The sequence below is a fragment of the Macaca thibetana genome, chromosome 7, assembly GCF_024542745.1.
Source record: "Macaca thibetana thibetana isolate TM-01 chromosome 7, ASM2454274v1, whole genome shotgun sequence".
NCBI lineage: Eukaryota > Metazoa > Chordata > Mammalia > Primates > Cercopithecidae > Macaca > Macaca thibetana.
The window spans coordinates 33376108-33399729 of NC_065584.1; the positions used below are offsets into that span (position 1 = coordinate 33376108).

Consider the following 23622-nt stretch of genomic DNA (forward strand, 5'->3'; position numbering starts at 1 on the left):
TATTTTTAAGTCAATTTTATTCTTACTTGTATCTTTACAGAAAATGGCACAGAAATCACAGGTTTCGAATACCTAGAAGTTATTACAGTTTCATATTTCAAACACCTCAATATCAAGTTTCTTTCTTCTCACTCTATGTACAATATTTACACACCAGGGGCTATAGTCTAACACTTCAAACCAACAGGGACAAAGACAAGAAGAACTGGGGTTGGGGGAGGGAAGCTCCATAATAGAATGAAGAATAAATCAACTTTTAATGTGGAATTAAAGTTGCAACACACACTCAGGCCTTTCTCTAACGAGGTATTCCCTGCAAAGGTGGGTGGGGTGGTGGATGGGTGGATGGGGTCGGGAGCCTGGCCTGGGAATCTGGATTGGGCAGGTCAACAGAGCTGTATGCTCCCATTGCTCATGCGAATGTAAAAGGCCAGGCCAGAGAGGTCACTGTACTAACAGGTCCACCCATCAGCCAGCAGAAAGAAGCCCCAGCTCCTTATTCCATCACGTTACAGTGTTTTAGTCTAGTGGACGTGCTTCCTGGCATACAATGGCATGAAAGCGTGTGTCCTGCAGCTTATCTTGGGCTTACTCCTGGCTTTCTGCCTTGCTTTCCTTTCCTTCCAGCCTTTTTCCTATCCTTCTGAACAGGTCAAAGGCTTTCTCTGAGAGGTGCTCAGCCCTAGGCCCTTAGCCCCCTGTCTATCTGGAGTGAAGGTTTCTCCAGCAGGCCTTTAATGCATATGCATAGCCCCAGGCCGACTCCAGGCTTTGCTGCTTAGTTGAGGCCAGGCCTGTGCCTTCCTAGATGTCATTTACCAGCCAGATTGGGTTGTTCAAAGCAGGGCACATGCAAACTCATAGTTCACAAGGAGCTGTGGGGGAAGGGTGCCTTCACAGCAAGTCAAGGTCACAGGCAGCATATCATGAGAGTCGAGATGCTTCAGGACTCAGGCTCAGGGGCCCGAGGACCCAGGGTAGAAGGTTTGGACTCCTGCACAGTGCAGTGAGCCACAGCATTTGTGAGGCATAGGACATGGACTCATGGCACACAGCGTACATTGCCACATGCCATGTAGGTGCTTGTGCTGGGATGAGCCAGTGGGACAGGTTGGGTGTGGAGAGGGTGGGTTCCTAAGGGTGACTATGGCAGGGCATGAGACCAAGGGTGGCTGAGGGGCCCAGGCTGAGACTTCCCAAATGTAGCCTGCCATCTAGACTCCACTGACGGGTGGGGCAGAGGCTGGGCCTGCACAGTGTCTTCACACTGCAGACGCCCAGGCCCAGCCAGGTCTGCAGGAAGGAACAGGCTGAGTTGGGAGATTTTTGCTGAGGACTGGGGTGCTCAGGATGCTGGAGCTGCAGTTCCAGTCCTCCGTCTGTGTCACAGCCGTGGCAGGCAATGCACGATGCATTTGCAGCAGTGGGCTTTAGGCATGGGCAGAGCGGAATGTAGAGCTGGGAAGGAGGCTCTTCAAAGCAAGAGAACAGAGAGCGAAGGGTGGCCAAAATCAGTGAGCGCTGCAAAGGGATTGAGAGAAAAGGGGCTTGAGGGGACGTTGTGGGCAGCAAGAAGGCTTCTGAGGCTGGGATGCTGGAGAGGTCAAAACTAGATGAGGGATGTCTCAGCATGGTCCAGAGTCAGAACCCAGCGGTGCCTGCAGCCACCAGGGGTGATGGAGGACCTGTGGGGGACAGGGAGGATGGCAGAGGCCAGGCCTGGGCCTTGCCTCAGAGAGCACCTCCCAGCACCACAGGCTCCGAGGAGAGTAGAGTCTTGGGGCTCCGGCATCTGAGTGCGCCTTGACCTAAGCCATGTCCTCCAGCTGCGGTGGACTGAGCCTCTCCGCCGGCCTGTCTTCATCCATGGCCTCTTCCTCCTCTGGCTTCTCCGTACTCCGGGCCAGGCTGTCCGGCCCAGACACAGTCCCCAGCACTTTGGTGCTGTGCTCCTGAGCTTTGGCCCGGAGCGCCGCAATGCTGTTCTCTCTCAGTTCCTCCTGGGAGATGGCCGCCTGAGCGTCGGGGCCCCGCTCCTCCTGCTCCATCTTGTCAAGCTTGGGCAGGGCCTGGCGTTCCCCCTCGGGCTTCCTCCCCGACTCGGCTGCTGCCTCCAGCGACTTTTTGTGCATCCCTAAAAAGAATTGTTGGTATTCGGGTTTAGAAAAGCGCCTGGGAAAGCCATCTTGAACTGAAAACGGCAAAGATAGAGAGAGGCCAGAATTAAGGACGAGCAGAAAGCCTTACTTCCCACACCGCAGTCACACAAGTCCCAGGGCTGGGCCAGGGTCAGGGAACAGGGAGATGGGTCGCCAGTCCTGTGGAGGACCTCCCCCTGCCAAGGCCCTGGGCACCTGGGCCTCAGGTGGCCTGTTCTGTCCCTTCCAGGCCACAGCACATGCTCCCCTGTCCCTCCCCCATGGGATTCCAGATCTTAGAACCCCAAGAGAAGCTGGTGCTGTTCTCAGATACAGGCCCAGAGGGCAGGTGGGGAAGTTGGCAGGTGGGGAAGACAGAAAGTAGAGAGATTTGGGGGACAGAGTCCTTTGGGCAAAGCAGAATGGCATCCAGAGGGACATAGGGGTCCTCTCAACCCCCAAGGAAAGCTGTTTTGTTCACCATAAACCCAACTCTGGACGAGGGGAGAGGAGGGTACAGACCCCAGGGCAACAGCCACACCTTTCTCACGGGACAAAATAATCCACAGTTAGGGACTCCTTCATGATAAGAGTTCTTGGCACCCAGTGCAAGTGACAGATACCAGGCCCCAGGCCCACCGTGCTCTGAGTCCCCCAAAGTAGAACAAGAGGTTTGCTTCGAAGAGCTTCTCTCCTGCTAGGCTGCTGTGGCCCAAGTCCCCCTGCCTCAAGACTCTGTCCCCTTCTCCAAGGAGCCCGCTCTCCTCACCGCAGGGGCAGGGCCCCAAGGAGGGTGCGGGCTCTTACCCAGTAGCCACGGGGCACAGGAGTCCATGATGCCATCCTTGGCAGACTTGAGGATGGACTCGGGCAGGGGGATGGAGTGCCGCACCATGGCCCCGTAGAGCCCGTACTCCGCCATGACACTGCTCCGGCCCCAGCACTTCTCCCGCTTCCTCCACTTGGCTCTGCGGTTCTGGAACCAGACCTGCAGGTGCACAGAACAGGTCAGAGGCTTGTTCTAAGTGCTGGGCCCAAGGCCCTTACCCCTTGTAGGCCTGGAGTGAAGGTTTCTCCAGCAGGGCGTCCTTAACCTAAGCTCGCCCACTCCCTGGTGCCCCCTGGGTTCCTCCAGGCTCAGAGAGTATTCAGAAGGAGGACATCAGTCTTATAAGAATACTGTGGGTAGTTCTAGGGAGATGGGGTGTGGATGCCTCCCGGACAGAGTCTTACAGGTGCACAGGACCCAGTGTCATCGGCTGTTTGCAGATGAGAAGACTGCTCAGCCAGTGATGGTTCTCTTGCATGTGTTCACACCTCCAGCATATAAATCTTTTTTTCTGATTTGCAGAGGGACAAATTCCTCTCCCAGCACTGGACTAGCAGTGTCTCTGGCTCAGGGTTTCCTCTCTGCCAGAAGCCCAGAGCCAGAACCATCCAGGAGGGCTGCAGGTGAGTGGGGGATCAGGGACAAAGGGCAGGGGACAGTCTTAGGGGCACTTCACCCAGGTATCAGGGAGGCTGGGAAGTCAGGGAGGGAGACTCCCCTGGGAGGCCTGGGTCAGCCTCCCTCCTCTGCCCTGTCCCAGCTAAGCTCTGCCAAGCCACATGTGCCCTCCAGGTACCTGCTCCCCACAGCTCCGGGCCTAACTCTGAATGGTATCTGGGGGCGATGGGCCAGGGATGAAGACATTCTCCAGGGTTGAGGAGCAAATGGGAGGAGGGATCTGGGATGGAGTGGGGGCGGAGGAAGCACTAGTGAATGTGTCTCTGGCCCCAAAGCTGATTGGTGCAGGGTCTGAATGACAGTGGGGTACCCTGGGGTGTCTGCAGCACTCTAGCCCATTCTGGGAAGAGATCCCAGAATCCCTGCCAGGTTTAGGGAGGGAAGATTTCTTGGTCCCCCAAAGAAGCTTTCCGGAGATTTCCCGCAGCTGACAGAGCCAAGAGCCCCTTGCATTGTCCGCCAAGGAGGTCCAGGCTCTTAAGGAACTGGTGGGCCCCAAGCCTGGCCGGTGCCTTCTCGCCCCTCACAGCCCGTAAAGGCTCTGACCCCGGAGACAGCGAGTCGCCCCAAGGAAGTGGAGGGAGTGGGGCGGCGAGGGGGAGGACCGAGGTGGGCTCGGGAAATCTGTTCATTTCCTCCCGATTTCCTTGCCTGGGTCTGGGCCGGCCCCGCCCTTCCCTCCGGGCCCCCTCCCCCGCGGCCGAGGTATCAGCTTTTAATGAAAAATTGCTCCAGCTCTATTCAGGAGGCGGCAAAAGAAGAGTCAGCCCCAGGGGCAGCCCTGGGCTGATTGAAAAATAAGTTAATTTCAGTTTGAATCGATGGGCCTCAGGCACTGAAATATCACGGGAAATTAAAGCGGCTGCTCTCCTGGGAGCCGCGGCATTGACCCGCACTAATTAATGCTGGGGAGGCAGCGCTCGCCTCGCCGCGAGCGCCCCCGCTCCCCCGGGGACCCCCAACTCTTCTCATTTAACTAATTAGACGGGGAAAATTGGGTGTTAATTTGTTTAGGATTTTCCCCCTTCCCCCCGACAGCCCCTCGCGGTCCCCGCTCCGCGCGGCGCGGAAATGCATGCGGGCTCGGCGGCAGATGGCTGCCCGGGTCACGCTGCAATCTCCTCCGACTTGATTGCTTGATTAGGTCGTTAGCACATTAAAAAAAAAAATTGCTTGCCGTCTGGCGCTGGCGTGATGAGTGGGACGCGCGGCAGCGCCTGGGTAATTTATCTTTTTATACGGCAAAGAATTTGATTTCAATCTGCAGATATATGGGGCGCCTTTGACACCTGTTTAACATCGCGCCGCTGACAGCTTAACCCTTCGCTGCCTGGGGAGCCCGAGCTGGGGCCGGCGGGGCTCGGGGATCAGTGCGCTCCTGCGGTTCCCGCCATCGCCGCCAGGTGGCGGAGTGAGCGCCGGCGGCCCGGAGTCTGTGGCGGAGCGAGGCCGGCCACCCCCGGCAGGGGGCGCTGCGGCCCGCCCGCCTCGCATCCCCCACGGAGGTCACAGAACACTGTCTGCCCTGGGCACGCGCACCTTTAAGTTGACCCAAACGCGTGCCCTCTGGCCTTTCTTCATTTGTAAATAACTGGGAGCCTCTAAACATGGGAGCGACACGGCCTTAGATGCCCCCGGCCTCTCCCACCCCGAGTGGCGCCGTCCCTATTCGGGCAGCACTTTTGCTGCCACCGGGTTTGGCACCTGCAGTTCCCGCGCAGAACTGGGGGACTGGGAAGCGCAGGTGCAAGGCCTCTGCCTGCTCCAGATCTGACCGCCCTGGGAGACCACCGCCAAGGAAAAGGTTTGTGTAATTCGAAGGCCGCTAGATGGCTGTCCTCCGTGCCCTGAAGAGAGAGGGGCGCAATGCCAGCTGGGCTAACTTGGGCCTGCGTCCCGGCCTGGCTCCATGCCGAGTGTAGATCTCCCCAGTGCTGCGGGCCTGTGCTGCAGGATGTGTGCCCGACCAGCTGTCCTACCCGGGGCCTGCGGTTTGTCTGAGGCCTCAATCCTGCCCCATCACCCTCCCCTTAGCATACCTGCTTGCTGCAAGCTGCTTTCTCCCACAGAGGAAAAATCTGAAAGGACTAATCCACATATAAGTATGATTCCCGGCCTGGCGCAGTGGCTCACGCCTGTAATCCCAGCACTTTGGAAGGCCGAGGCAGGTGGATCACCTGAAGTCAGGAGTTCGAGACCAGCCTGGCCAACAGGGCGAAACCCCATCTCTACTAAAGATACAAAAATTAGCCGGGCATGGTGGCGCACACCTGTAATCCCAGCTACTCAGGAGGCTAAAGCGGGAGAATCGCTTGAACCCGGGAGATGGAGGTTGCAGTGAGCCGAGATCGTACCACTGCACTCCAGCCTGGGCAAGAGAGCGAGACTCTGTCTCAAAAAAAAAAAAAAAAAGTATGACTCCCGGTTTTATCCACCTCTCAGAGAAGACAGCAAAGAATGAATCCCCTGGTGATGGAATTCCAGACACCAAGTGTGACCACAGAGGACTGGGGAGGTTTGGTCCATGAATATAAGAAGCCACCTACTTCCTGGTCGGGAGACAGTCTGTCCTGCTTGAATACAGTGCATTATATTAGGCTGGTGCAAAAAGTCATTGCGGTTTTTGCCATTGAAAGTAATTACTTTCTTTTTTTTTTTTTTTTTGAGACAGAGTCTCGCTCTGTCACCCAGGCTGGAGTGCAGTGGTGTGATCTCGGCTCACTGCAGTCTCCACCTCCCGGGTTCAAACAATTCTCCTGTCTCAGCCTCCAGAGTAGCTGGGACTACAGATGCCTGCCACCACTCCCGGCTAATTTTTGTATTTTTAGTATGGACAGGGTTTCACGTTTTTGGTCAGGGTGGTCTACGAACTCCTGACCTCAGGTGATCCACCCACCTCGGCCTCCCAAAGTGTTGGGATTACAGGTGTGAGCCACTGTGCTTGGCCGAAAGTAATTACTTTCAATGGTAAAAACCGCAATGACTTTTGCACCAACCTAATAAAACAAGGCCACAACCCCTCAACTGGTATCTGTACAACCAGACTGGAGAATGTTTTGGATTTAAGAAAAAAGATGTGATGCATAAACCACAGTAACATAATGTCCTGCAGCAGCAGCACCTCATGATCAAACCCATCAGCTTCCATTTCTCAGCAAAGCATTTATGTACATGTTCACACTAAGAACAATAAATAAATTCCGTAAGGTCTGGTCCGGTTTTTGCCATCACTGAGTTTTGATGCCAAATTTATAAAAGATTGTTCTGTTTTCAGTGCAATTTGGACTTAGGGATTCTGGAGAAGGCATTGTGGAATATAAAAAAACAGAGATGCCCCCACCCACCCAGTGTGGATACCTGGCAAGGTGCACTGCCCTGGCTTCCCCAGGAGTTCCACAAATACCCATGCTTGAGATGGAGCAGGTTCTCAGATGGAAACAGCATTTTTAGGATACTAAAGAAGGGGGTGCAGACTCGGGATTCAGATCATCTCTGGGGCCTATAAACAGAACCGTTTTCCTGGGTCTCCTGATTTGGGCAAATGAATATCTGGCTGATCCGTAGATCAGACTTTGCCCACAGACACTCTCCCAGGGGAGCCGGTGCCAGCTGGTCGCTCAAACCAGAAGTCATCCAGACCCTCACTTATGGGCTCCTGGAATGCCTAGCTCTCTGTGACGACCAGATGCTGCTCCAATTTATGGAGGAAACCTGGACGGCCAAAACAATTTCTTTCTAAGACAGTTGGCAAGGATGCTGTGGCAATGGTGCCTTGGAGGGAAGTGAACAAGGAATTAGAATTAACCCTAACCGCTCTGTATATGTCCCTTTCTATTCCCTGCCTGGAAGCCACCAGCCTGTATATAGAACTGAAATATTTACAAGAAGCATTGAGGCCAGCCAGTCCTGACCTGGAATTCCCAGCTCTGAAAAATTGCTGTGTGACTTTGGGCAAGTTACTTGACTTCTCTCAGTCTCAGTCTCCAAATGAAAGATAAGAATATCCACTTTTCAGGGTTGTTTGGAGGATTACATGAAATAAGTGAGTGCCTAAAATCAGTGCTTGTCATACAGAAGGTGTTCAATAAGTGTCAGTTTTTGGTAGAGGCACTGAAAATAAATGGAAGCCTGCCCGGAAGGCAAGTTAATCTATGGCATTACCTGCCCCTCTGGCCTCCTTCACATGCCCTTCAAGGCTGGACTGACAAATAATAATAACAACAATCCAGGAGGAGGGGAAGACAGATCCAACCTTTGGCTGTATATTCAATACAGATAGCCTCTAGTTCCCCCTTAGGCATTTGGAGAGCTAAACACCAGTGTCCTTGAAACTCTTCTCACATTTCTTTTTTTTTTTTCTTTTTTTTTTTTTAATTTGAGACAGAGTCTCGTTCTGTCGCCCAGGCTGGAGTATACTGGCATCATCTCGGCTCACTGCAACCTCCGCCTCCTAGGTTCAAGTGATTCTCCTGCCTCAGCCTCCCAAGTAGCTGGGATTACAGGCACCCACCACCACGCCCAGCTAATTTTTTGTATTCTTAGTAGAGTCAGGGTTTCACCATGTTGGCCAGGCTGGTCTAGAACTCCTGACCTCGTGTGATCTGCCCACCTTGGCCTCCCAAAGTGCTGGAATTACCGGCATGAGCCCCTGTGCCCGGCCTCTCCCCACGTTTCTAATATATCCCAAGCCCTTAAGGCTCCAGTACAGGGGAACACCCACACAGCGCCCATACTCACCGGGAGTGAACTGTGGCACAGCAGCTCGAAGCCCTAGGCTGGGGATTTCTGCTCTGCCTCTAGGTGCCTTTGTGGCTATGAGTGCATTTCTTCTTTTCCTTCCTTCCTTCCTTCCTTCCTTCCTTCCTTCCTTCCTTCCTTCCTTCCTTCCTTCCTTCCTTCCTTCCTTCCTTCCTTCCTTCCTTCCTTCCTCCCTCCCTCCCTCCCTCCCTTTCTTTTTTTTTTTTGACGGAGTTTTGCTCTTGTTGCCCAGGCTGGAGTGCAATGGCGCGATCTCAGCTCACCAAAACTTCCACCCACCTCCCAGGTTCAAGTGATTCTCCTGCCTCAGCCTCCCAAGTAGCTGGGACTACAGGTGTCTGCCACCATGCCCAGCTAACTTTGTAGTTTAATAGAGACGGGGTTTCACCATGTTGGCCAGGCTGGTTTTGAGCTCCCGACCTCAGGCGATCAGTCAGCCTCGGCCTTTCAAAGTGCTGGGATTACAGGCGTGAGCCGCCGCGCCCGGTCGAGTGCATTTCTTAACCTTTCTGAGCTTCCCATTAAGGTGTCACCTGTCCTGTGACACCACCTCTCTGCAGGTTTCTGGTGAAAATTAAACTGTATGTGGGAAATGCCTGCCACATAGTAAGAGCTGAAACACACTGGCCTAATGCTTGATGAATTCTGTGGACAGATGTGCAACAAGCTTTGCTTTCTAGCAAATGTTCTAGGATACCATTCACATGAAACCATGTCATTTTATCTCCCACCTTTGATATTTCCTCTCAGCATTTACGCTCCTTTTTCTACGTGGACTGTTGGTTCTGACAAACCCAAAATATTCCTTTGATCCCTCTCTTACTCACTTTCCTGACCGCTCACTTTCTAGAAGGGACTGCTCCTCTCACACGGAAGTCTGGTCCCAAACTCTTCAGGAGACCGTGTGTCAAGGTGCCAGCGAGGACCAGAGCCCTGCCTTATACTTCAGTCAGGGTGCCAGGGGCCTGAAAAGGGGCCCAAAGTGACACCCAGGGCCACCAGATTTGGAGTCCCAGGACAAAGTGAGTTGGGAGGACCTTTCAGTTTGGGAATGACCCTGGGTTTCTTTTTTCCTTTTTTTTTGAGATGGAGTCTTGCTCTGCCACCCAGGCTGGGATACAGTGGTGCGATCCCGGCTCACTGCAACCTCTGCCTCCCAGGTTCAAGCAATTCTCCTGCCTCAGCCTGCTAAGTAGCTGGGATTACAGGCGCCTGCCACCACGCCCGGCTTATTTTTGTCTTTTTAGTAGAGATGGGATTTCACCATGTTGACCAGGCTGGTCTCGAACTCCTGACCTCAAGGTGATCTGCCCTCCTGGGCCTCCCAAAGTGATGGGATTACAGGTGTGAGTCACCACGCCTGGCCAGGCCTAGGTTTGTTGATACATTTCTCCTCAGAGTTATCAGCAGCGATACTCCAGCAGCAATCAGAAAGCTCAGGATGACCAGGCGCAGTGGCTAACGCCTGTAATCCTAGCACTTTTGGAGGCCGAGGCAGGCGGATCACAAGGTCAAGCTATCAAGACCACCCTGGCCAACATGGTGGAACCCTGTCTCTACTAAAAGTACAAAAATTAGCTGAGCATGGTGGCGTGTGCCTGTAGTGCCAGCTACTCGGGAGGCTGAGGAAGGAGAATCACTTGAACCCGGGAGGCAGAGGTTGTAGTGAGCCGAGATCATGCCACTGCACTCCAGCTTGGGTGACAGAGGGAGACTCCATCTCAAAAAAAAAAGAAAAAAGAAAAATAAAAAGAAAGCCCAGTTTATGTGGAAATCTGTGGCTGTCCACAGCTGTCTGGCGGGTGCCTCCACAGCCGGCGCAGAATGTGCCTGTGCCTCCAAGGGTGGACTGGGCCCAGGGAAGGACTTCTTGCCGAGTGGATGCAAAGGCACAGCTAGCAGGCCAGGCAACCCTGTCAGCTCTTTCTCTACGTGTGCAATCAGCAGGAACAGCCGAGGCCACGCCTCACGCCTCCTCTTGTCTCTGCATCATCACATAGCTGCTGTCCTGCAAGCTCCCGCCCTGGCATCGCCACCAGATAACATGCCCTCAATCCTCTCCCAGGAGACCCTCTGCAGTCCTTCCAGGATCGCCCTCCTAAATACCTCCTAAAGGAGATATTGTGCATGACAGATACCCTTTGCACATTCTGGTCTCCTCGCTACCCCAGGCCCTGCCCTGCAATCTTGTCACATGCCATCAGGCCCGGCTTTGTCGGCCATGCTGTGGGTGAGCGTCCATCACATTCACCCAGTCTCTTTCTTCCCCTCTGGCTGGAAGCTGATGAATTTGGGATCATCGCTGGCGTAACTTAAGGGTTTCACACTCTGCACCCACTCAGCACTTCAGCCACGGTTTGTTTCAGCGCGCTCTGTGCAGCCTTACGCTCTGTGCAGCCCAGCCTAAGGCTCAGAAAAGCGGAGTCTTGCTGCAGCCTCTGTTGCCCACTAGGGGGCAGCTCCGACCACATTTCCAGACAGCCTCCTGCCTGAGCACTAACAGGCCATTTCCTTCCTCACCCCAACCCCCTGCCACCCATAACGCCACTTTCTTCCACTCATATTAACCCACTCAGAACAGAAACACCCCTCTCCCGAGCCTCCAATCCAGTGTGTTTACATTCACTGCACACAGAATCACCTAGAGAGATTTAAAAGCATACATATGGCAACATGAAGATGTTTGATTTTTTTTTTTTTGAGACAGAGTTTCGTTACCCAGGCTGGAGTGCAATGGCGTGATCTCAGCTCACTACAACCTCCGCCTCTCGGGTTCAAGCTATTCTCCCGCCTCAGCCTCCTGAGTAGCTGGATTACAGGCATCTGCCATCATGCCCGGCTAATTTTTGTATTTTTAGTAGAGATGGGGTTTCACCATATTGGCCAGGCTGGTCTTGAACTCCTGACCTCAGGTGATCTGCCCACCTCAGCCTCTCAAAGTGCTGGGATTACAGGCGTGAGCCACCATACCCGGCCTAATTTTGTGTTTTTAATAGAGATGGGGGTTTCATCATGTTGGTCGGGCTGGTCTTGAACTCCTGGCCTCAAGTGATCCACTTGCCTCGGCCTCCCAAAGTGCTGGGATTACGGGCATGAGCCACCCCGCCCTGCCGAAGATGTTTGATTTTAAACCAATTAAATCGGAATTGCTGGGTGTTCACAGGGGGAGCCCCTGGGCGTTTTAAAAATCTGTCCTGAAGCCTGGCTTGGTGGCTCATGCCTGTAATCTCAGCACTTTGGGAGGCCGAGGAGGGCGGATCATGAGGTCAAGAGATTGAGATCATCTTGGCCAACACGGTGAAACCCTGTCTCTACTAAAAACACAAAAATTAGCCAGGCGTGGTGGTATGCACCTGTAGTCCCCGCTACTTAGGAGACTGGGGCAGGAGAATTGCTTGAACCCAGAAGGCGGAGGTTGCAATGAGCCGAGAAAAAAAAAAAAAAAAATCTGCCCTGGTGATTCTAATAACCATCCTGAGATGAGATCCATGCAAACCCTTCCCTACTCAGGCACCCATCTTCTTCTGGAATATGACCCCCTGATACCTTAGGCAGGGGCCACTTTAAAAGAGGCAAAGTCACACAGTGCTGGGCAGAGAATCTAAACCTCAGCCTTCAACATAAACGAGACTTCTAAGAGGGGTGACATGTAGTCTCTGCTCACTTCGAACATTCATAGCTCCATAACGTTTGCATTTTATAACAAGCACATCTTAGGGAAAAAAAATAGAGTAAACATGTGAATATATATGTAGCCTGCCCTTATAATTCTAGTAACAAGTGACCCCACAGAGGAAATTAAGTCAGTCTGGAAACCCACCTGCGCTTTCCCAGGGCTGATAGCTGGCAGGGACTTTCAGAATGCCATATCCTAGCATTAAAAGACAAAATTTTTTTGGAAACAGGATTTTGCTCTGTCACCCAGGCCGAGGTGCAGTAGCACGATCACAGCTCACTGTAGCCTTGACCTCCTGGACTCAAGCAATCCTCCTACCTCAGCCTCCCAAGTAGCTGGGACCAGCATGTGTCACCACACCTCCTAATTTTTGTACTTTTTGTGGAGACAAGATTTCGCCATGTTGCCCAGGCTGGTCTGGAACTCCTGGCCTCAAGTGATCCTCCCACCTTAGCTTCCCAAAGTGCTGGGATCACAGGCACCAGCTTTTTATTTATTTATTTAAGACACGTAGAATACCATGTGCCTGAGTCTGACGTGGAGACGTAGAAGCTTTTCTTTCCCCAACACTGCACCATATCCTCCACCTCCAGCCCAGAGAGATGTGGAGTGAGGACATGTTTACCCTCCAAACACAAAGGCAGAGGAAATCGCCATGCGTTTCTGCTGGGACTGGTTTGTCATCACCATTCTTTGCATTAGTACAGTTTGTATAGACAGGCATGCATGTCTATCTCACAGGATCTCATGTCATAGTAGCTGAGTACTGGGTTTGAATCCCAGTCTTACTTTACCTCTCGGCCCCTCAGTTTCTTCATCTAGAAAAGGGTGTAGGAATGACATCTAACTAATTTGTCTGTTAAGGATTAAATGAAATGAGGCAGCCCGGGCACGGTGGTTTACACCTGTAATCCCAGAGCTTTGGGAGGCTGAGGTGGATGGATCATTTGAGGTCAGGAGTTCGAGACCAGCCTGGCCAACATGGCAAAAATCCGTCTCTCTAAAACTACAAAAATTAGCCAGACGTTGTGGCGGGCACCTGTAATCCCAGCTATTCAAGAGACTGAGGCAGGAAAATTGCTTGAGCCTGGGAGGCGGAGGTTTCAGTGAGCCAAGATCACACCACTGCACTCCAGACTGGGTGACACAGTGAGACCCTGTATAAAAAAAAAGAGAGACAGAGAAAAAGAGAAGAAATGAGGCATGGAAAGCACTTAATATCTGGGACAATGGTGAGTACTTAATAAATGCCAGCAATAACACGATTTTTACTAAGTTAGCATTATGGAAAAATATTATTATCTTACAAATGAGTAATTTCAGACTCAGAGTTTGGCTTGCTGGCGGTGAAACAAAGACTGGAAGTAGGGGTGTCTGTCTTTCCATGTCCACACCACAGGTTCTCATCAGACCTCAGACATGCAGGGGTTTCCTGGGTTGGCCTGGCAGGGGTGTATGCCCCAGCGGTCCATCTGGGCCTGTTAAACTTCACCTGCCCTGCACTTCCATTCCACCAATGGCAGCCCAGGGGCTTGTGGCGGGGGAATCCTCAGGAGGCACCTCCCTGGAAGGGATCTCACCTCTTTCTTCTACAGACGGGGAAACTGAGGCTCACAGATGGGAAGTGGCCTAACCTCTGCCACACCAGATGTCAGAGTTGGAGCTAAAATCCGGGTTCCTGATCTCCAGTTCAATAACCTTTCCACTCCACCTTGATAATTTCTTTCTGCTTTTGTTTGTTTGTTTGTTTGTTTTTGAGACGGAGTCTCACTCTGTCACCCAGGCTAGAGTGCCGTGGTGCCATCACGGCTCACTGTAGCGTCTACCTCTTGGGCTCAAGTGGTCCTCCCATCTCAGCCTCTTGAGTAGCTGGGACCACAGGCGTACATCACCACGCTTGGCTACTTTTTAAAAATTTTTTTGTAGAGATGGGGATTTCACTATGTTGTCCAGGCTGGGCTCAAACTCCTGGATTCAAGGAATTCTTCCACCTCAGCCTCCCAAAAGGCTGGGATTACAGACATGAGCCCCTGCACCTGGCCAGGAATTTCTTTTTCTTTTCTTCCAAGACAGGGTCTCGTTTTTTTTTGGCTTAGCCTGGTCTCAAACTGCTGGGCTCAAGAAATCCTCCCAGCTTGGCTTCCCAAAGTGCTAGCCTGAGCCACTGCGTGGCCGAGAATTTCTAACTCCAGACTTGGAGCCATTAATAACTTCCCCTTTCTGGCTCAGCTCATCTGCAGAGTCTTCTGACCCAAAGCTGGGCTGGGAGGGGGCTGGCTTAGGAGTGGCCGCCAACACGTGGAGGGGAAATGATGGGGAGGGAAGGCAAGGTAGAGAAGCAAGCGTTTTGGAGTCTAAAGGGACTCAACTCTGGCCTCTGTCTGTGCCTCAGGTTCCCCATCTGTCAAATGGGAATAATAGCCCCTAGCTCATAGGTGTTCTGAGGACTCTGCTGAATATACATGAACTAGCTCTGTGAGGAAATGAAAGACACGGGTGGGCTGCTAGTAGAGGGAGGGGGAGGACTTGCTTTTCACCCTCTTGAACTCATGTACAGAATTTGCCCATTCAAAAATAATTTTGTTGGCCGGGCGCGGTGGCTCAAGCCTGTAATCCCAGCACTTTGGGAGGCCGAGACGGGCGGATCACGCGGTCAGGAGATCGAGACCATCCTGGCTAACATGGTGAAACCCCGTCTCTACTAAAAAATACAAAAAAATCTAGCCGGAGGAGGTGGCGGGCACCTGTAGTCCCAGCTACTCGGGAGGCTGAGGCAGGAGAATGGCATAAACCCGGGAGGCGGAGCTTGCAGTGAGCTGAGATCCGGCTACTGCACTCCAGCCCGGGTGACAGAGCGAGACTCCGTCTCAAAAAACAAAACAAAACAAAAAAAAACAAAAATAATTTTGTTATACAAGTAAGTTTTGGGCCTTTTTTTTTTTTTTTTTTTTTTTTAAGAACAGTGCCTGGTACTCAATAAACATTGATTATCTTTACTGTGATACAGGTCCCCTGCCTGACTTCAAATCACCTCTGCTCCCTGAGCTTCAAGTCAAAGCAAAGACTTCAAACAGAAGAGTCGGGCAGTGCGTCTGTGGGCTTTCGATTCAGAGCTAGGTTTGAGTCTTGTGTCTCCCACTTACTAGCTATGGGGCCTGGGCAAGTGGCTATGACTCAGTTGCCTCAGTTCTCAGAGGAAATTCATGGTCTTCAGCTCCTGATTGTCACCAGGATTTAATAAGATGAAATCTGACACCGAGTGAGCCGGGGGCACGTGCCAGGCACTGCGCTGAACACTGCACACATATGGCTTATTGCCTCCGCACAAGAGGCAGGTGCCACTGTCACCCCCATTGTACAGATGAAGACTGAGGGGCTCTGGGAGGTGAAGCCCGGCCAGGAGCCCAGGCAGTCTGGCCCCAGAGTCAGTGACCCTAGCCACTGTACCGCCCTGCCTGTCCTGTGCACGTCGTGAATTCAAGAGAACACCTGGCACATGGAAACTCCTCTGGAAACGATCACTGTGACTGCTGTTGATGCACACCAAGATCTTTCCCAGGCCACTTTACTGAGCTGGGGCAAGACGACTTGACAACTCACAGACAGCTTCTGGGGGTAGCATTCAGGCCTGTGGTGCTCAAAGGCTCTGAGACTCTTCCCTCATTTCTCCGATATCCACGTATTGCAGAGCCGGTCCTCACAGTCCCAGGGCGATGAACTCTCCTCATCCCACACCCCAAGCTCCTTCGTGCTGGTTCTGCTGCCCTCAGATACCACCGTATAGGCAACCCCCAAGCAACTTAACAAAGCCCTGTGAAGTTAAATGTGCCTGTTGGGGCATTTGTAGCAATGCAGTTACAGCTGAGGGAGAGCCTGCCCCCAAATCCTGAGCTCAGCAGGTTTCAAACACCTCATCCGCCCTCCCTTGCCTAATCTACCAAGCAGATTTTAGGGCAACCCACTGCAAGAGACAAGCTATTCCTTCATTCTGTTCAATACTGCAAATGTGGGGCCTGCCAACAGCGGGGATTTGTCATTGCTCCTTCCTGCCGCAGCCACCTGGAATGGCCAACTTTATGCTAATGAAGGCCAGGCAGGGGTTACTGCCATGAAGGGTAAGGCTTGAGTTACACACACGCGCACGCACGTGCACACACACAATTCAATGTCAATGCCCGGCTTACCTCACTAGAACCCAATTGGGTGGAGGGTAATGGGTCCAGGCCACCATGGATAATGCACCAAACATAATCTGCTTATGAATAATTGAGCTTATTGTTAGTGTCAATGTCTAAAACCATCGGCTGAAATTCCAAATAGATTTCCAGGGGAGAGGAAGGCCTCACAGCCTCATTTCACATTCTCTGGTCCTCCAGTGAGAGAGTACAGAGCAACTCACACACCTTACTCAGCTACCCCCGCCTCCCAGGCACATATCACACCTGGAGACACAAGGGACCTAGATGGGAGGAGACGCAGAACAGAGCAGTTCCGGGAAGTCAGGACCAGCCCCTGGCCCACATACCCCAGCCTCCACAGCGAACTAGCTCTGGACCGCTCAGGCGATGGGAGCAGCTTTCACTGAAGGTTGAGCATCAGCTAAGACAACCCCAAATCTTCTGGAAATGTTCCTCCTGCCCCACTCCTTCTGCCTCATACAGGCCCTGCCCAGACTCCATCCTCTCCCAGAGAAATGATTCCACAGCCCTACTCCTGCCCAGGTAGGGGACTCTGGACTTGCCAAGGTCCTGCTGCTGCTAAGTGGATGCCCCATGCCTACCACATGCCCAGACCAATGGCTGGTTACGCCACAAAACTGCCAAGGAGAGGAGGAGGGCTTAGTGAGCCACCTGCAGGGCCCTGCCCCAGCTCACATCCTGGGCCAGTCTGGGGAGAAGAAAAGGAGCAGCAGGTCAGGGCAGCAGTTGCTGGGCTGTGAGTGGGAGGAAAGAGCCTTAGGTGGAAGCAGTGGTGGGGAGCAGGAAGAGAAGGGGTAACACTCTCATCATGGGGAGGGGAGCAGAGAGGAGGGAAACAGACTGGGGTCAGGACTAGAAGCCACTTTCCTCTTCACAGCCACCCAGCGGCCTGGAGCCCCCTCTGGCCTTGGAACAGACATTTAGCTGTACCAAGGGGACCTCCGCCTCAACAGAGACCCTGTCCAGGACCGGGGGCCCCTCCAGTACTCCATCTCTCATCCCCACACCCCTGCAGGGTCTGTCTGACATACTCCCTGGGAAGCCTATAGTCTGGAACAACAGCCAGGCCACAACTGGGTGCCTCTCATCCCCCGACAGCACCCATCTCACGTGGCAGGTGGTCAGCTTAAATAGGCTGAGAACATGATCACAGGCAAGCACATGCCCACAGTGGGACTGGGAGGCGGGGTCATGGGCATCTGGAACCCTGTAGTGGTAGATGTCACCGAAAGAGGGGAGAGTGGAGGGGAGAGGGACTCAGGGCTGTTACCTGTATCCTGTCTTCTGGTAGCTCCGTTTTCATGGCCAGCATCTCCCGGGCATAGACGTCTGGGTAGTGGGCCTCGTTGAATGCCTTCTCCAGCTCCTCTAGCTGGTAGGAGGTAAAGATTGTCCTGAGGGGAGCAAAACCGAACTCTCAGGACACCAGAAACTAAAAGAACCTGTCTCAGAGAGGACGGAACCACCTTCCTCTGTGCTTCCTGGGCAGACTCCAAACCCCCCAGGCTGGCTCAGCACAATAGGACACAAATTCTTTCTCTCTCTCTCTCTCTCTCTCTCTCTCTCTCTCTCATAGTTTAACCCTCTGGACTCGTCTTATTCAAGGCTGAGGGCTCACACTACCTTTCCTGTGTTTGGGGGGGTGGATGTTATTCCAGCCCTCAATGACATTTCACACTGGGAATCTTTCTGGAGGTGCTCTGGGGGAAAGGCTGTTAAGGACATTCTAGAAAAGCAGAAAGCCCCTCTTCCTCCCAAGCACAGAGAAGAGGGCTTACCAGATTACTAAATAGCCCAGCTCCATCCAGACCAGCTTCCCGGGCCCCTCTCACAGTCACTAGAGATGAATTTTTAAATGCCTTTCAAAGTTAGAAGATTCACCAGAAGGTCAAATGCAGCCTCAACCTCAGTGTTTATACAGCTGAGAACTGAATCTCCTACTCCCTCAACTCACCCCAGCGCCCCTTCCTCCTCCCCTGCCCTTCCTCAACACTACCCAGACCTGCTAGCTTCCCAGCACCGCCCAGAGCCTTTTCCCCTCCTGTTCTGTGCTGGGAAGGGAAGGACCACCTTCCAATCATCCCATACTTCCAAACTCAGCCACTCACCTGGAGGGGGTTCCATTCGGGCCACCCTAAGCGCCCACAGGCAGAGTTGCCCACCCCCACAGAGCAGTTCATATTGATCTATTTTGTGTTATAAACCGCTTTAAGAATCTGGTAAAAGCTACATTCTCTCATCCTAGGAAAATGGGCAAATAAATATGCCCCAACCCGTAAAATTTTGCCTCCAACATTAGGGGATTCATAGGTCCCCTTTCTTTAATAAACCGCTAAACACCTACTTCTGGACACAAGCTCTTCTCTTTTCAGACCTTAATTTCACCAGGTTTTGGGTGATCTTTATCCTGAAACCTCATTAACAAGCCAACAGGCAATATAGTCCAGCGTCCACAAACTGAACTGGTAGAAATGGACCAGCCCTTGCCTGGCCCCCTGGGGTCAGACCCTGGCGCCAGCACAGGGGTGTAGAATCCCTCACTGCTGTACCCTCGCCCTCATCTAACACAACCCAAAAGTTCAAATTTGAACTTCACACACTCCTTGTGCTGGTGTCCACTTTAATATCTCGGGGGAAAATTCAGGGAAGAAAGATTGTGCTCTTTACAGAAAATGACTGGTTTGATTCTAAATCGTTTCTCCTATTCTCTGGGGGTGGGGGGCGGTGATGTGAAATGCTTATGCACACACATAGTTAATTCTTGAGAATTTTCAAGATCTGCTGCTTTTTCGCTTCTGCCATCTGCTGAAGGTCTCATGGACAGAGCGCCAAAATAAACCATCAAAAAATGCAAGTCCTTTCCAAAACCAGGGAAACTGAGGCACAAAGGCAGTCAAAGAGGAGAGCCGATTATAGGTCATGTAGAACCATTCAAGTCCCAGTCTCTACTTGGGAGAGTCTCTCTTCAAAAACAAAACAAAAACTCAAATCTCCCAAACTTTCCCGAATTCATGCCTCAGAGCTGACACACTTCCCCCATAATGTGACCCAGCCTGTGTTCCTGGTTTATGCAGAACCCCAGACCCTTCAGGCTCCTGTTGTGTCCAGTCTGAAGAGGAGCTGAGCTTTCCCAGTAGAGTGAAAGAGCAAAATCCGAGAGACTGTCACTGTGGCTACTTTGTCCCCCCCCCAAAAAAATGCTTTTAAGTCTGGTTTGTTTCTGGGAGATAAAAACGAGACCATCTCTCATCACCAGATTCCAGGGTCTCTTACCCTAAATCCCCAAATGACAGAAGCTCGAGTAAAATGTATTTTTTCCTAATTAAAAAAAGGACTTGAAATCAGTAGCCATTCTCCTCTCTCCAATAACCTTCTCCCTTCATGCGCCAGATATAGAAACCCTAGGCAGTTAATACCCTGGTGTTGCTGAGTTGCTGTTCTGCCCCCAAGAAAACCCACCAAAGCCCCCAAAGGTGTTCCTGGCAAAGAGAGTGACAGGTGAAAACCGATGGTCAGAGACCTTAAACATGGACTTTGCGCTACGGGTCACCCAGCTCTAAGTGCCACACTGTGAGATGTCCTGATGCGGAAATCCCATTCCTGTACCCAGGGTTTGGGGCTGCCTTTTCCAGGGCTCTCCATGCTATGGGAACCCCTCCCACGCCTCCTGGCACCAGCACAAGAGCAGTTTTGCGGGTCTCTGATCTGCCCTCCCTGCAAGATCCCTGTCCCCTGCTTGGGGAAGATGACAGGATTACCCACCCTGGGACCAGTGTAAGATAGGTGCATAAAAAGTGTTCTAATGAATATTCGTTGAATGAATTGAATGTAGACAAACAAACAAAAAAAGACCAAAGATCAAGACCAAAAAAGATTTTCTTTTTCCTTTTAAAATAAAACAATACTAAACAAAAGCAAACAGCTGCCGGAAAAAAAGAATAAACCGAGGTCCGGAGAACCAAATTCACCTGCATTCAAGCCAAAACCTATTGGGGCCTGAGGGGTCAGGATAGGCCGTTTTAAAAGGTGGCGAGGCGGGAGTTGGGGGATCAACGATGAGTTTCCCACGGCCAAGGAAGAACGAAGCATAGAAAAGCGCAGAGAGAGAGGGTGCAAAGAGGCTGAGAACAAATTGGGGTGGGAGAAAAGGATGTGGGTCGGAGGAGTGCCCGAGAACGCCCTAGTGGAGAAATGTCTCGAAAAGAGCGCAGAGCCTGCGGCAGCCCCACCTGATGGGGACGGAGTGGGGTGCGGGGAAACAGCTCCGAGGTGAGCGCCGCCGGGGTAGCATCTGCGAGCGGCACCCGCAGAAAGGCAGGCAGATTTTTGGTTCTCCCTCCTTCATTTCCTTGAAAACCACCTTACAAATAATACCCAAGGAACTGGTAGCAGTGAGACTGGTGCGGAAAGGAATGAGGGCGGGGGTGGGGAGAAGGGTAGGTTACTTTTCAAGATATACCTGTCGGCATCTATTGAGTTTTAACTTTGTGCAAGTAATTTCCATTTAAAGACAAAACAAAAACAAAAACAAAAACAAAAACAAAAACAAAAACAAAAGAACCCTTTCTAGTCTGTACCCCGATGCAGTCTACCCTACTCCAGCTACGGCTGGTGGGACCGTCCAGTCTACATCGCCTCCCACTCCATTTTACAAACGAGGAAACTGAGGCTCAAGAAAGGGAAGCGACTCGGTGGGAATCACGAACGAGCAGAAGTCAAAAGAAAATGCCCTGTCAGTGCAGAGATCGCTCCAGCTTTGGAGAACGGTGGGAGCTGAAAGCTTAGGGAGTTGGCAGAGAGGACAGGGACGCCGGGATAGAAATGGGGGCGGCGGGTGAGGCTGAGGGCAAAGCACCGGCTCTGGCGGGAGGTGGGAGCTAATCTGCCCGCCGCGGGGTCTGTGTGGCTCTAGGAATATACTGGTGTGGGGATCGGGGGACCGCCACCCCCTCTGTGGCTCAGTTTGGCCTGTGTTGGAGCCTTTCCTTTCTCCTGCACAAGGAGGAGAAAGCCGGAACCGAGCCGCTTTCCCGGCGGCCACTCATCGTGCACACACGGCTCGGACGCCAAGGCCCCGGGCAGATTCCGTCAAACAACGCGTGGTCTGCGCCCTGGCACGGCCTCAGACCTCAGATCCGGGGTCAGCAAAAATAGGGTCCGAGAGACCCGAGCCCGGAACGGTGGACTGCAGCGGGGTGCGCGGGCAGGAGAGGTAACAGAAAGCGCCGCGGGGGCCTCACCTGTGTCGCCGCTTCTTGCGTTTCTTGGTCTGGTTTAAAGCAGATTTGGACATTTTTCGATCGCTGGAGGAAACATCTTCAGAATCTGAAAAGCGGGCGAGTGACATGCGGCAGAGTGGGGGACGCGCTCGGCGTTGCCCGAAACCCGCGAGGGCCCCACCCCGGGCCGCCTCCGCGAGCGGCGGGGACCTGCTCTGTCTCCCCAGGAAGCCATCGGGCGCCCCGGTGGCCGTCCCATGCCTGAGCTCAGGCTGGCCTCTCCCGCGCCGGGGCCCGAATCCGGAGGTTTTGAACAGATTTCGTTGTAAGAGAGGCAAAGGCCCCAGCACACTTGGGACCGGGACAACAGAGAGCGAGGTAGCCTTAGGGGGCCGCAGAGACCCCCGGCAGCGCTCGCGACCCTGCTGCGCCCTGCCCTACGCGGCCAGCCCCAGTGCCCCGGGCCAGAAAGTTGGTCCCGAGGAGCGAGGAGCGGAGCCGAGGCGTGGGGAGCTGGGCTCCGAGAAGAATGGGGGCTGCCGGGCACCGTCCTTTTCGCAGGGCGGCACAATGACTCCCCACTCAAGGCCCTAGAGCCTGCGAAGCGCCGGTTTTCGTTGCCTTTTCAAGTAAAACAAAATAAAACGCAACGAAAAATCGGGGGAATTGCCAAGCTCAAACAAGAATCGGAGGGTCGAGCAGGCCGCGACGCACCGCCCGGAAAGCAGCGCCGGGAGAAGGCGGGGAGGTCACCCAGGGTCCCCGAGCCCGCACGTCTCTGGGCTCCGGTATATAGAGGCGCTTACGTGGGAGCGGATGGCGGCCGCTTTGGCTACCGTGATGGCCGGGTTGTCTCAGCTCGTGGGGGTGAAAAATAAACCCCAATTGACCAACGCGGGGTTTGGGAATGGGGAACGAGAAGGAAACAGACAACTTTGGACACCAGGGATGGGGCCAAAGCCGGAACAGCACTGGGCTCGGGGAGTGAGGCTCCTCCACGAGGCTGGGCCCGCAGTGGAGCCGCGGACCTGGGACCCTCCGACCCGGCCAGGGACCCTGCACCACGGGCTCCGGATCCCTAAACCCCGTTTTCAGTGGAGCCTCAACAGAGTCTCGTGGCCGAGCCCGGCCCGACGCGGGGACCGGAGAACTGCGCGGCCGCCCGAAACGCTTGGGGCGGAAACCCTGCGGACACCGAAGCATCCTCCCGGGACCCGGCACCAGGTGCGTCGGCCCAAGGCGCCGGGTGGCGACCCCGGCCTGGCAGGAACTTTTCCGCCGGGAGGCCTCGTCCAGCAAACGAGAGCCTAAGGCGCGGGGTTCCTGGCCGTCGCCCCCCAGTCAGGCAGCAGCGCAACCTCTCCTCACCTACCCGAGCTGGCCGTCTGGCTGGTGTCCAGCGGCCCCGATGCTCTGCCCAATGGCTGCAAGTGGACGCTCTGCCGGTCGGACAGCACTTCCAGGAAGGTGGGCTGCGCGTAGAAGCCGGGGAGTCCCCCGGGCCCCAGAAGCCCCATGCCGCCCACCCCCGCTGGGCTGAGCACTGAGCGCGCCGCCAGCAAGTGCCCGGGGGCCAGGCCGTCGAGCGCAGCCCGCGGGTGGGAGCTCGGGGGCTCCTTGTTCAAGCCCAGGATCTCCTGGATGCCGAACCCAGTACACCTGGCCGGGGCGCCCCCCGAGGTACTCTTGGCCACTGTCTCGGACTTCGGCTTACTCAGCGCTTCCCCTGCTTTCCCCGTCATCTCCCGGTTCTTTGGAGGGGCTGAGGCCGCAGGTCTTTAGCTCCCCCCACCCCCCCGCAGAGCTCCCCGCTTCGCGAAGTTGGTCCCAGGTGCCCCTTCCGGTGTCTAATGCTCTGGAGCCCAAGGAGATTCCCCTTTTATCCAACCAGGCGGCAGCCCAAGTGGGGTCAGAGCTGAGCAGCCAATCACCGGGGCCAGGAGCGATTAGGAATTCCAAAAAGCTAGCAGCTCCCGCCGCAGGGAGTGTCGAGGGGCCAGGGTGCTGGGGGTCGAGCACCGGGTGGGTTCTGCAGGATGCCCATGGGCAGGGACCCCAGGGACCGAGGTGAGACAACCAGGTTCAGGTTCAGGTTCATGTTCAGGTTCAGGGCTGTTCCGGGAGA

At 53.7% G+C, this 23622-nt stretch overlaps 2 protein-coding genes across 5 annotated transcripts in view; both read right to left on the bottom strand.

Moving 5' to 3' along the window:
* VSX2 (visual system homeobox 2) lies at window positions 1–23352 on the bottom strand. Its single transcript, XM_050798849.1, has 5 exons — window positions 22870–23352; window positions 21519–21603; window positions 17549–17672; window positions 2946–3126; window positions 1–2134 (listed from the first exon to the last, which is right to left on the bottom strand). Exons 1-5 carry the CDS (start codon window positions 23237–23239, stop codon window positions 1809–1811), a joined length of 1086 nt encoding a protein of 361 aa, XP_050654806.1. The 5' UTR covers window positions 23240–23352; the 3' UTR covers window positions 1–1808.
* Window positions 1–23622, bottom strand: part of ISCA2 (iron-sulfur cluster assembly 2) — a 415347-nt gene that overhangs the window by 236129 nt on the left and 155596 nt on the right. The window lies entirely within an intron of this gene.